This window comes from Anomaloglossus baeobatrachus, chromosome 5 (assembly GCF_048569485.1).
Source record: "Anomaloglossus baeobatrachus isolate aAnoBae1 chromosome 5, aAnoBae1.hap1, whole genome shotgun sequence".
Classification (NCBI taxonomy): Eukaryota; Metazoa; Chordata; class Amphibia; order Anura; family Aromobatidae; genus Anomaloglossus; species Anomaloglossus baeobatrachus.
Genome location: NC_134357.1, coordinates 308,150,241 through 308,164,297, shown reverse-complemented (window position 1 = coordinate 308,164,297; position 14,057 = coordinate 308,150,241). Strand labels below are relative to the sequence as shown.

The following is a 14,057-nucleotide window of genomic DNA, read 5'->3' as shown; positions in this document are numbered from 1 at the left end:
TTATAATTGTAAGCTATACTTTTATTCTTAGGTGACTGTCATACAATAATCTGCATGGCACTACGGCTATGTTATTACACTGAGTTCACATACCAGCTCCAGCTTTCTTCTTTGTAGTTTTTCATTCAGGAGGGATGAATACTTAGCAGCTTTGTCAGATGTCAACTTTTCCTGAAGCTTTTCCATTATCTGAGTTTCCAGAGTACCTTTCATTTGGGATTCATTCTCAATTTGCTTCCGGAGAGAGTTGAGCTCAGTCCAGCGTCCAGCTCTTTCCTTAAGAGAAGTAGTGTAGTTAATGGATTGATAAAGGATGTTATGTGTAAATCTTTATAATTTGTATTGCAGATTGCAGCTTCAGTCTTCCTGCACTCCTACCATGTTACATAGGCAAAGCGTCCTTTGCTTCCTGCGTGGGAAAAACGCAGAGTTTGGGAAGGCAGCATTCCCATGCCACCGGCCTGAACTGACAATCATCTCCGGTCCTCAAGGTCCACCAACAGATCATGTTTTCAGGATTTCCATAGTATTGTATATGAGAAAATAGATTCCATTTTGTTCTTATAGTTTCCATCTTGTCTTATAGCTAATGATGTCATAGGGTTCAGCTAACACTGATGGCAGGGGGTAGTTTCACATTTCTGTTCACGTTCCTACTGCTCTTATTGGTGCATAGTTCAGATGGATAAGGCCTCTGCCTGTGAGCTTATATAAACTGGTTACATGTACCGTATTTTCTGGCGTATAAGACGACTTTTTAACCCCTGAAAATGTTCTCAAAAGTCGGGGGTCGTCTTATACGCCAGTTGTCGTCTTATACAGCGTATAATTAGGTGATTTATAAGCCCTCCCTGTCTCCAAGACTCTGCCCCTCAGTGAAGCTCCCACCAAAAAAATATTCTCACCTGTCCTCCGTTCCCGCGGTGTCATCAGCTGCTTCTTGTGGAAACGCAGGCCCATAGACTCCTCCGTGATCTCGTCCACTGCACGGAGCTGCCGCTGCAGGCTGCCATCATGGCTTTACTGCAGTTGAATGCTTTGTGGTGGCGGTGCCGCAAAGGCTGACAGCAGCGGTGGCCCTGTGTATTGGTCGCGATCATGGAGGTGTCTATGTGGCTGCGGTCCACAAGAAGCACCCCTTGATGATCACGTCCCATGCACAGAGACGCCGCTGCTGTCAGCACTTTACAGCAGTTGAATGCTTTGCGGCACCGCCGCAGCCGTAAAGTATTCAACTGCAGTAAAGCCATGATGGCAGCCTGCAGAGGCAACTACGTGCAGTGGACGAGATCACGGAGGGGTCTATGGGCCTGCGGTCTGGAATATGCAGCTGAGGGCACCGCGGGATCAGAGGACAGGTGAGAATTTTGTGTGTGTGTTACAACAACGTCGTAATAGGGGACAAGAAGGGGACCAGTAGGAGGACATTACTAAAGGATGGGAACATTACAGCAGTGGACATTACTAAACGATGGGCACATTACTAGAGGGCCCAAGGAAGGGGCACAAGGATGGACACATTACTACAAGGGGGGACAAGAATGGGCACATTACTACAAGGGGGAAAAAGGATGGGGCACATTACATTTTATTGGGATCTATTTTTATTTTTGAAACTTTCCAGTACAGCTGCATTTCCCACCGTAGACTTATACTCGAGTTAATAAGGTTTCCCAGTTTTTTGTGGTAAAATAGAGGCCTCGGCTTATACTCGGGTTGGCTTATACTCGAGTATATATGGTATATCCCAAACTCTATATTTTAACTGGAAAAGTTGGGGGTCGTCTTATACGCCAAGTTGTCTTATACGCTGGAAAATACAGTACTAATAAAGTTTAATTCTTTGAGTAAATCACAAAGCGTGTGTGTGCTGTATTGATTTCCCGAGTACTCGTAATACAAATCTTATTAATTTAGAGTTCCAGAGTTCCAGAGGCATAGGAGGAGTGTATATTGCTCACATGTATAATGACATCACCTGTGCCAATACTAATAAAACATGATCTGGTGGTGGCCTTGAGTTCTGCAGTTCAGGAACACTACGCTACATGAATACACTAGATGAATGTTGTCCGAACAACTCTTCTGATCAGAGCTAGAAGTGTCCGGCAGGGGCTTAAGGCCGCTTTACACGCTGCAATATCGTTACCGATATCGCTAGCGTACGTACCCGCCCCCATCGGTTGTGCGTCACGGGCAAATCACTGTCTGTGGCGCACAACATCGCCCGGACCCGTCACACATACTTACCTGCATAGCGACGTCGCTTTCTTAGGGAGCGGTTCGTTTGGCGCCACAGCGACGTCACTAAGCGGCCACCCAATCAAAGCAGAGGGGCGGAGATGAGCAGGACATAACATCACGCCCACCTCCTTCCTTCCTCATTGCCGGTAGGACGCAAGTAAGGAGATGTTCCTCGTTCCTGCGGTGTCACACGTAGCGATGTGTGCTGCCACAGGAACGAGGAAACAACATCGTTACTGCAGCAGGAACGATAATTGAGATTAGGGGGGATGTCACCGATTAGCGATTTGGAACGTTTTTGCAACAATTCAAAATCGCTAATAGGTGTCACACGCAACGACATCGCTAACGCGGCCGGATGTGCGTCACAAATTCCGTGACCCCCAACGAGATTGCTTTAGCGATGTTGTAGCGTGTAAAGCGGCCTTTATTCTCCTCTTTTCATTTAGAATGCATAAATGCTTGGCTATGTGTGTGTATATTGGGAGAGTCGTACAGAAAAGTTGTCGGCTGAAGCACCAGCCCAGTTGTTCCATCCACTGCCGGATGCACAATGTCAGGCTGCTGCAGACAGCATCAAGCTCCATTTTGGCTTGATAGAGGGGGGCCACTCTTGTAGCAGATATTGATACTGGAGCAAGACATACATAGGAAATGTGCTGTGCTGGGGTGAGAATATAGGGAATAGGAGAACCTTACTAATACTAATGCTGTGTGAAAAATATAGAGAGGCCCTGCTGTGACTACTAGAGGGAGAAGCTGAGATAAGGTGTACTGGAGACAGAGGGCACTGCTGTGATGGAGGATGCAGGTTGGCACGAGGAGTGATAAAGGCACTGCTATAATAGGCATGAGGGGAGCACTGGTCTTACCAATGTGACGAGTAAGCTAACTTTTCTGTTACTAATGGGGAAAATCTATGAGGTTCTGCCGTGTCTCCCGGGATGGATGGTGGGTCACAGTTATGAAAAAATAGGGGTGCAGCAAAGCTCGTACCCATAATAACGCCATAAAATTAACTGATGTGGTAAAATATATATCTCTCAGTGACACTTCTGAGTGGTAAAACTAGGTGAAGAACTTAATGACATCCCCCCCACTCTCCAATGTCACTGCCCACTACTCATTGTCATCATTTCCATCATTTTCTACACCATACAGAAGCATACGTACTGTGGTCACCCTGCTCAGCGCCTGCTCAGTCTCCTCTAACATACGCATGTACGTGCTGAACTCTACTCTCAGTGACTCCTGCTTAGCTTGACACTGAGAAATCAGCTTTTTGCTCATGGCTGCATCACTCTCTGCGCGATTGATCATAAAAGTAAGTTTCTCGTGTTTTTCCTCCTCCTTCGTAACAGATTTCTTATAGCCATCTATCTCTGTCTCCATGGAGAGCAGCTCCTGCTGTGCCAGGCTGAAAAGGTAAAACAAAGAATAAAAATAAAGCACCTATGTTAACTGTAGCCATTGTAAAAACGTGCACATTTCTCAGTTTCTAGCACCCGGCACACACAGTGATCAGCTCTTAGAAGGTCTAGATGTACACTGCGGACAGAGCTGGGATAGCACCGCTCCTCACAATGTTTAGTGGCCGTTCCCAATTATTGCAGATCAGTTCAAATCTAAGTGAATGATCTGCAGTACCTAAGAACGGCCACAAGGCGGTGTAAGAGCTGTGTTATCTAGCACCGCTCACATCAGTGGTATTTTGCCGCAGGGCCGGATCTGTTGCAGATGCATTTCGGTTCGGTTCATTTCCAATGGAGTCGCAGCAGGATGCAGTCACATGCGATTGCTTGCGGAAAACGTGGCCGCATCTTGCCGCGGTTCAATTGAAGGTGAATTGAGCTGGAGCGCATCTGCAACGGATCCAGCCCTGCGGCAAATTGCCGCTGATGTGAACGGCGCCTAAGAGCTCCTTACAGCTGATCAAACCCCAAAATGTTGAACCCTCACTAGTGGGTCATCATTGTCTAAAGCGGGCTTCACACTCAGCGACATCGCTAACGAGATGTCGTTGGGGGCCACGGAATTCGTGATGCACATCCGGTCTCGTTAGCGATGTTGTTGCGTGTGAAACGCAGGAACGACCGTTAATGATCAAAATTACTCACCTTATCGTTGATCGTTGACGCACCGTTTCTTTCCCGAATATCGTTGCTGTTGCAGCACACATTGCTATGTGCGACACTGCAGGAACGAGGAACTACATCGTACCTGCGGCCGCCGGCTATGAGGAAGGAAGGAGGTGGGCGGGATATTCCGCCCGCTCATCCCCGCCTCTCCGCTTCTATTGGGCGGCTGCCATGTGACGTTCGCTGTGACGCCGCACGAACCGCCACCTCTTAGAAAGGAGGCGGTTCGCCGGCCACAGCGACGTCGCTAGGCAGGTAAGTCCATGTGACAGGTGTTAAGCGGGCTTTACATGCAGCGACATCGCTAGCACCTGCCCCCGTCGGTTGTACGTCACAAGAAAATCGCTGCCTGTGGCGCACAACATCGCTTACACCCATCACACAGACTTACCTGCCTAGCGACGTCGCTGTGGCCGGCGAACAGCCTCCTTTGTAAGTGGGCGGTTTGTACGGCGTCATAGCGGCGTCACTAAGCGGCCGCCTAATAGAAGCGGAGGGGCGGAGATGAGCGGGCCGAACATCTCGCCCACCTCCTTCCTTCCTCATTGCGGGCGGCCGCAGGTACGGTGATGTTCCTCGTTCCTGCGGTGTCACACATAGCGATTTGTGCTGCCGCAGGAACGACTAACAACCTGCGTCCTGCAACAGCAACGATAATCGGGAAAGGAATGAAGTAATTTTGATCGTTAACGGTCGGTCCTGCGTTTAACACGCAACGACGACGCTAATGAGGCCGAATGTGTGTCACGAATTCTGTGACCCCAACGACATCTCGTTAGCGATGTCGCTGTGTGTGAAGCTCGCTTTAGCGATGTTGTGCGCCACGGGCAGCGATTTGCCTGTGACCCACAACCGACAGTGGCGGGTGCTTTCACCACCATACTTTTACTTATAAGTTATGGCTTCTGCAAAATAAATACAAAAATAAATCATTTGTATTTGTGTCGCCATATTCTGCTCTAAGAGGGCTTTTATTCTTTAAGCTATACCATTTTTTGATAATTATGACGTTTGGTTACATTTTTTGAGAGCTAAAAAGTACAAAAGAATCAACTCATAAATTGTTTTCCTTTTAATGGCATCATTTTCTTTTTAGCATGGGTCGATATAATTACAAGGATACCCATTTTGTGTCTGTTTTATTACATTTTGCACCAGAAAATTACTTTTTAACAAGAAAATATATATACAGTCATATGAAAAAGTTTGGGCACCCCCCATTAATGTTAACCTTTTTTCTTTATAACAATTTGGGTTTTTGCAACAGCTATTTGAGTTTCATATATCTAATAACTGATGGACTGAGTAATATTTCTGGATTGAGATGAGGTGTATTGTACTAACAGAAAATGTGCAATCCGCATTTAAACAAAATTTGACCGGTGCAAAAGTATGAGCACCTCAACATAAAAGTGACATTAATATTTTTTAGATCCTCCTTTTGCAAAAATAACAGCCTCTAGTCGCTTTCTGTAGCTTTTAATGAGTTCCTGGATCCTGGGTGAAGGTATATTTGACCATTCCTGTTTACAAAACAATTCCAGTTCAGTTAAGTTTGATGGTCGCCGAGCATGGACAGCACGCTTCAAATCATCCCACAGATGTTCAATGATATTCAGGTCTGGGGACTGGGATGGCCATTCTAGAACATTGTAATTGTTCCTCTGCATGAATGCTTGAGTAGATTTGGAGCGGTGTTTTGGATCATTGTCTTGCTGAAATATCCATCCCCTGCGTAACTTCAACTTCGTCACTGATTCTTGCACATTATTGTCAAGAATCTGCTGATACTGAGTTGAATCCATGCGACCCTCAACTTTAACAAGATTCCCGGTGCCGGCATTGGCCACACAGCCCCAAAGCATGATGGAACCTCCACCAAATTTTACTGGGGGTAGCAAGTGCTTTTCTTGGAATGCCGTGTTTTTTTGCCTCCATGAATAACGCCTTTTTCTATGACCAAACAACTCAAACTTTGTTTCATCAGTCCACAGGACCGTCTTCCAAACTTGTAACTAGCTTGTCCAAATGTGCTTTTGCATACCTCAGGTGACTCTGTTTGTGGAGTGCTTGCAGAAACGTCTTCTTTCACATCACTCTCCCATACAGCTTCTCCTTGTGCAACGTGCGCTGTATTGTTGACCGATGCGCATTGACACCATCTGCAGCAAGATGATGCTGCAGGTCTTTGGAGGTGGTCTGTGGATTGCCCTTGACTGTTCTCACCATTCTTCTTCTCTGCCTTTCTGATATTTTTCTTGGCCTGCCACTTCTGGGCTTTACAAGAACTGTACCTGTGTTCTTCCATTTCCTTACTATGTTCCTCACAGTGGAAACTGACAGTTTAAATCTCTGAGACAACTTTTTGTATCCTTCCCCTGAACAACTATGTTGAATAATCTTTGTTTTCAGATCATTTGAGAGTTGTTTTGAGGAGCCCATGATGCCACTCTTCATAGGAGATTCAAATAGGAGAACAACTTGCAAGTGGCCACCTTAAATACCTTTTCTCTGACGCCTCATTGGGGGACACAGGACCATGGGTGTTATGCTGTCTATCCATAGGAGGACACTAAGTAGATGCAAAAGCATAGCTCCTCCTCTGCAGTATACACCCCCTGGCCGGGCAAGCTCAGTTTTAGCTTAGTGTCTGTAGGAGGCACTTCCGTTCAAGGTTTGTTATTTTTTGAGGGCGACGGTTTCCTTTTGGGACCGATCTCCCACTACCATCAACGGGCGGGAACATGAAGTGTTGCCTACACGTACCCCCTCCCGCGACGCTGGATCCTGGGCTGGACGACGGGTTCCACAGACACCGATTTTCCAAAGCCCAGGGTAGAGGCCTGTGCCCTATAGCCCAATTCCTCAGCCCCTCTCTGCAGGCTCTGAGTTGAAGATGGCACCAATTCCTCAGCCCCTCTCTGCAGGCTCTGAGTTGAATATGACACCGACACAGCAAACTGACTCTGCTATTTTCACTGCCTGGAAAGCAGTGTTTTAAGGTGAGATCCCCCCTGACTCGTTTCCCAGACAAAGGGAGAAAAGGCTGTGCAGGAAAGGCTCCCAGGACATTTACAGTATTTATTATGTGCAAGGAGCAAGGATCCTGCACACACAGTGTTAACTTTCTCTAGCTTGTTGTTTGCAGAAAGTCTTGCAGATAATTTCCCAGTGGCAGTGGGGAGGGCCCAGGGCTCAGGGACTCACGCTGTTTATTATCTGCTCTGTTTATTTGCTCTAGCAGAAAAGCCGGCTGATAACCACCGGTGACAAGCTGTGTGCTGACTGTAGGGAGAGGAAGAAGAACTCAGAAGCTCCCTTCCCGCCGTTTTTCTTTTCTTTTTTTTTTTTAATACCCACAGCAGGGGGGGGCACACTGATTCATCTTCCCGCACTTTTAGCGCTAAGCCCCGCCCCTCCGCGGCCGCGATAAGCCCCGCCCCCCACAGGAAAGCATGCGAAGATCTTCATAGAGCTTAATCCTTCCTGAGGACAGGGCCATCGGCTGATTCTGGTGAGGTGCTTGCTTCAATTGTAGCTCTGCTGAACATTGCTCCCCCTCCTGGCATACTCCTATTAGGAACATGCAGAAATCTAAGGGCACTAAGAGTACTAAGGCCCACATAGTCTATTATTCAGCCTGCACTGCCTGCCACGCTGAGCTACCACGTAAACATACCTCTTCTCTCTGTGAGTCCTGTGCCCCTATAGCCCCCCAAGATTCCCCTGCACCACCGGCCCAGAGCCTAGGGCCCCCAGCCCACCGGAATGGGCACAGTTTCTGTCCCAATCCATGGAAATACTGTCACAGAACCTGGTGCTGGCTATGCAATGTCGTCCTCCACACCCTTCTGGGTCCCTGGATGGAACGCAGCCTGAAGATACCCCTATGGAGGATCCGTCTGAGGTAACCCGGGCACATGTTTCACCGGTTGCAGGGATCAGGAAAAGAGCACACGACCGGGTGTCTCCAGCGGGCTCTCCCTCGGGAGCACACAGGGCAGGCTCTCCCACACGCTCCACGGCTTCTGAAGAGCTGGAGGAGGGAGAATGCTGTTTGTACCAGGATGATTCCTTGGTTTCAGCATGGTTCCCCAGATGATCAAACTGCAATAGACTCCCTTATAGCAGCAATCAACCAAACTCTGCATGTGGAGGATCCCCCATCCACTACCACTGACCATGCGGTCTCCTTTAAGAGGGCAAGTCAACCCCAAAAGGTTTTCGCTGATCACCCAGAGTTTCGGGATATCCTCACAAAGCAAAGGGAGAAGCCTGACAGGCACTTCGGTAACCGAAAACTCATGGAGTCCAGGTACCCTTTTGCCTCACCTGCCCCTAAGGGCTGGGCCGATCCGCCCTCGGTCGACCCCCCGGTCTCCCGCCTTACCACAAAGACACTCCTGTCTTTACCCGATGGTTCTTCCATCAAGGACCCGACAGACAGACAGGTGGAGCACCTCGCCCGCTCTGCTTTTGAGGCTGCGGGTTCCTCCCTCTCGCCCTCCTTTGCCTCTGTGTGGGTCGCAAAGGCGATCTCGGTCTTAACACTTTGCTTGAGGAATCCCAGTTCACTCATACCTTCACAGAGGTAACAGCTCAAATTGCCGCTGCGGCGGAGTACCTCATCCAGGCCTCCATGGACGCTGCTACCTGCGCAGCGTTTGCTGCCTCAAATACCATAGCCATCCATAGAGCTCTCTGGCTCCGACAATGGCGAGCGGACTCTGCCTCCAATAAGTCTCTCACGGGCCTTCCCTTTTTTCCAGACCGATTGTTTGGCGAACGTCTGGACAAGCTCATTTCTGACGTCACGGGAGGAAAGAGTACCTCCCTCCCCCAGCTGAAGTCCAGGACATCCTTCACCAGACGTCCACAGTCCTCGTTCCGCTCCTTTCGGAACTCATTTGGTTGGTCGACATCCCGTGCTGTCCCCGCCACCAGCCGCGGACTACGCAGGGACCGACCTTCTCAGCTCTCCCCGAAACCCACTTCGTCATGGCAGCCTAGACCGAAACAGTCCAGGACTAGGGAGACTCGGCCACGACGTTTTCCCCCCTCATGACTCCTTCGGCGCCCCGGAAGACACACTCATTGTAGGAGGTCGACTGCGGCTCTTTCAACACATCTGGGCTGCCGCCCCAGACGACAAATGGGTGCGAGACCTTGTGTCTTCCGGTTACCACATAGAATTTCGGACCCGACCCCCGAGTCGGTTCTTTCTCTCAAACCCCCCAAAGACTCGAAAACGACGCAAAGCTTTTCTCTCAGCAATCCACTCGCTCCAAACAGCAGGAGTGATAATACCTGTCCCAGACGACGAGATGTTTGGGGGGGTTTATTCCAACCTTTTTGTGGTCCCCAAAAAGGATGGGTCAGTTCGACCCATCCTGGACCTCAAACACCTAAACAAACATGTGCACGTACGGAGATTCAGAATGGGGTCCCTAAGGTCCATTATTGCATCCATGGTCGAAGGGGAATTCCTCGCCTCCATAGACATCAAGGATGCGTACCTGCACATATCCATCGCCCCAGATCACCAAAAGTTCCTCCGCTTCGCAATTCAGGACTCCCACTTTCAATTCGTAGCTCTACCCTTCGGCCTTGCCACCGCACCAAGGGTCTTCACCAAAGTCATGGCGGCCGCCATGAGCGTCCTTCACGCCAGGGGAGTAGTCGTTCTCCCTTACTTAGACGACCTCCTCATCAAGGCCCCCTCCTTCCGTGACTGCTCAACCAGCGTACAGATCACTGTGGACACCCTATCCCGCTTAGGGTGGCTAGTGAATCTGGACAAATCATCCCCGATCCCATCACGATCCATCACCTTCCTGGGCATGTCCCTGGACACCCGTCGGGGCTTGATCCTTCTCCCTCAGGACAAGGCATTCGCTCTTCAACGAGCGGTACGCTGCCTTCTACGTCCTCCGTCTCGCTCCATTCGATTCAGCATGAAAGTGCTCGGCAGGATGGTGGCGGCTATGGAAGCAGTACTCTTTGCTCAACTGTACCTCCGCCCTCTGCAGCTAGCCCTTCTAGCGGCCTGGGACAAGAGCCCCTTCTCCCTGGACAGACATCTTCACCTGACGCCTTCAGTCAGGTACGCACTCCGCTGGTGGCTTCGGTCCTCATCCCTATCGAAGGGGAGATCTTTTCTCCCAGTGAACTTGCTGGTCCTGACCACGGACGCCAGCCTCCTAGGCTGGGGAGCAGTGTACCGGCACCACACTGCTCAAGGACGTTGGACGCCCCAGGAGTCTTTCCTTCCCATCAACATCCTGGAACTCCGCGCGATCTTCCTCGCGCTCAGAGCGTTCTGCCCTCTGCTAGCGGGTCGTCAGATTCGAGTCCAATCGGACAATGCGACAGCTCTAGCCTATATCAATCGGCAGGGGGGCACCCGCAGCAAAGCGGCTTATCTCGAGGCCCACAAGATCCTCAGCTGGGCCGAATCGACGGGATCAGTGATATCAGCGGTACACATACCGGGGGTAGAGAACTGGGCAGCAGACTTTCTGAGTCGCCAAGGCCTGGCTGCCGGAGAATGGTCTCTCCACCCAGATGTGTTTCTACACATCTGCACTCGCTGGGGCACACCAGACGTGGATCTAATGGCCTCAAGGTTGAATGCAAAGGTACCCACGTTCATAGCCAGGTCACTCGACCCGCAGTCCATCGGCGCAGATGCTCTAGACTGCTCCTGGCACCACTTCCGCCTGCCTTACATATTTCTACCTCTACCCCTGCTGCCGCGGGTAATCAGGAAGATCAAGGCAGAGGGAGTCCCGGTGATACTGACAGCACCGGACTGGCCCAGGCGCGCCTGGTACGCCGAATTAGTACAAATGCTCACAGACGGACCGTGGTGCCTTCCAGACATCCCAGACTTGCTGACCCAAGGGCCCATTTCCCATCAGAACTCCAGAGCCCTGAAGCTGACGGCATGGCCATTGAGACCTGGGTATTAACAAGAGCGGGATTCTCCCCCGAAGTTATTGCCACCATGATCAGCGCCCGAAAGCCTGCTTCATCCCGCATTTACCACCGTACGTGGAAAATCTTCCTTTCATGGTGCAGGGAAACTAACGTCCAGCCTATGCCTCTGGCCATCCCCAGAATTCTCAACTTTCTACAGTCTGGCTTGCAAGCGGGGTTGGCTCTCAGTTCCCTTAAAGGGCAGGTCTCAGCGCTCTCAATCTTCTACCATTGCCGCCTGGCTCAAAAACCGCAAGTCAAGACCTTCCTCCAGGGTGTTTCCCATCTAGTTCCCCCGTACAAACGGCCGCTGGAACCATGGGACCTCAACCTCGTTCTGGTCGGTCTCCAGAGATCTCCTTTTGAACCCCTCAAGGAATCCTCCCTTGCTCTTCTGTCCTGGAAGGTAACATTCTTAGTGTCAATTACGTCCATCACACGGGTTTCGGAGCTGGCAGCACTCTCTTGCCGCGAGCCTTTTCTGATCTTTCACCAGGACAAGGTGGTTCTGCGCCCCCTTCCGGATTTCCTTCCAAAGGTTCTTACCCCGTTTCATTTGAACGAGGACATTGTCCTGCCTTCCTTTTGTCCACACCCGGTTCATAGGGTGGAAAGGTCTCTGCATTCGTTAGACCTCGTCAGAGCTCTCAGATATTACATATCCAGGACAGCCCCCTTTAGGAAAACGGACTCTTTGTTCGTCATTCCTGAGGGGCCTAAGAAGGGACAGGCATCTTCAAAGGCGACGCTGGCTTGCTGGATTCGCTCTGCGATCCAGGAAGTCTACCGCTTGCAACTCAAGCCCATTCCTAGTGGGCTGTGGGCTCATTCCACGCGAGCAGTTGGAGCTTCGTGGGCCATTCGGCATCAGGCTTCAGTGGAACAGGTGTGTAAGACTGCGACCTGGTCTAGCCTACATACGTTTTCAAAGCATTACAGAGTCCATACCCAGGTTTCAACTGAGGCAAATCTTGGTAGGAAAATTCTGCAAAAGGCAGTAGAGCACCTCTCTCAGTAGGCGCTCCAGGCTGTCTGGGACTGGTTCCTAGTCCTTGGGTTGTGTTGTCTTCTTTTATGTTTCCCACCCATGGACTGCTTTAGGACGTCCCATGGTCCTGTGTCCCCCAATGAGGCGTCAGAGAAAAACGGATTTTTGTGTACTCACCGTAAAATCGTTTTCTCTTAGCCATCATTGGGGGACACAGCACCCACCCTGTTGCCCTGTTGGGCCTTGGTTCTCTCAGTACCTTATTTGGTTATGACTCTTTTTTTCTCAGGTTCCTCTGTTGAGGTAAGTTTTTACTGTTTTTTTCTCCTACTGCTTATGTACTAAAACTGAGCTTGCCTGGCCCGGCCAGGGGGTGTATACTGCAGAGGAGGAGCTATGCTTTTGCATCTACTTAGTGTCTTCCTATGGATAGGCAGCATAACACCCATGGTCCTGTGTCCCCCAATGATGGCTAAGAGAAAACGATTTTACGGTGAGTACACAAAAATCCGTTTTTCTCATGATTGGATACACCTGCCTATGAAGTTCAAAGCTTAAGGAGGTTACAAAACCAATTTAGTGCTTTAGTAAGTCAGTAAAAAGTAGTTAGGAGTGTTCAAATCAAGAAATTGATAAGGGTGCCCATACTTTTGCACCGGTCACATTTTGTTTAAATGCGGATTGCACATTTTCTGTTAGTACAATAAATCTCATTTCAATCCAGAAATATTACTCAGTCTATCAGTTATTAGATATATGAAACTGAAATAGCTGTTGCAAAAACCCTAATTGTTATAAAGAAAAAAGGTTAACATTAATAGGGGTGTCCAAACTTTTTCATATGAAAGAAAAACAATGCTAGAATTGTTGTTTTTGTTCATCCCTCCTCCCAAATCATGAAATAAAAAGTGATCAAAAAGTCATGTATCCCAATACTAATAAACACCAAATATCAATAACTACAAGCGTTCATAAAACCCTATAAGCGATAATATTAAAAAGTTATGTTTTTCAGAATATGATGCATATATATATATATATATATATATATATATATATACACACACGTATATATATGCATCATATTCTGAAAAACATAACTTTTTAATATTATCGCTAATAGGGTTTTATGAAGGCTTGTAGTTATTGATATTTGGTGTTTATTAGTATTGGGATACATGACTTTTTGATCACTTTTTATTTCATGTTTTGGGAGGAGGGATGAACAAAAACAACAATTCTAGCATTGTTTTTCTTTGTTTGTGCAGTACACATGATACAGTTTTTGGCTGTGTACACACATCATGTTTTATATTCCTTTTTTATGCGTTTTTAAGTGACTTGTCACAAAAACTGAAGGGATTCCTGATGCCAGCAACTCACTGAGTACCCTGACGCATCATGGAGATGGTGCTTATGCCCTCCTTGCAGATCTGATGCAGATTTAAATCTACAGTATGTCAATTCTTGCTGCGTTTTTGCTGTAGATTTCACCCATTCCAATCAATGTAAAAAAATCTGCACTGAAAACCCAACAAAAAAGTGCGTTTGCATTCTTCCAACCAAGAGATGCAGAAATGGTGCAGAGATTCCTGTACCAAATACTGATGTGTGCACATATCCTTACATTACAGGTCTTTATGTATGTAGTGATACAAAATGATGTATTTTTTTACATTACATTTCATTAATACATTAGCACAGGTATT

The 14,057-nt window shown here is 48.5% G+C and overlaps 1 protein-coding gene across 4 annotated transcripts in view; it reads right to left on the bottom strand.

Moving 5' to 3' along the window:
• The window catches only part of CCDC40 (coiled-coil domain 40 molecular ruler complex subunit), a 141,590-nt gene that overhangs the window by 54,385 nt on the left and 73,148 nt on the right, over positions 1–14,057 (bottom strand). For all 4 annotated transcript variants that reach the window (XM_075349686.1, XM_075349685.1, XM_075349687.1 and 1 more), the window contains 2 exons: positions 3,418–3,661; positions 94–276 (listed from right to left, as the gene is read on the bottom strand). In XM_075349686.1, coding sequence (XP_075205801.1) covers positions 94–276; positions 3,418–3,661 — 427 coding nt within the window. The remainder of the gene's footprint in view (positions 1–93; positions 277–3,417; positions 3,662–14,057) is intronic.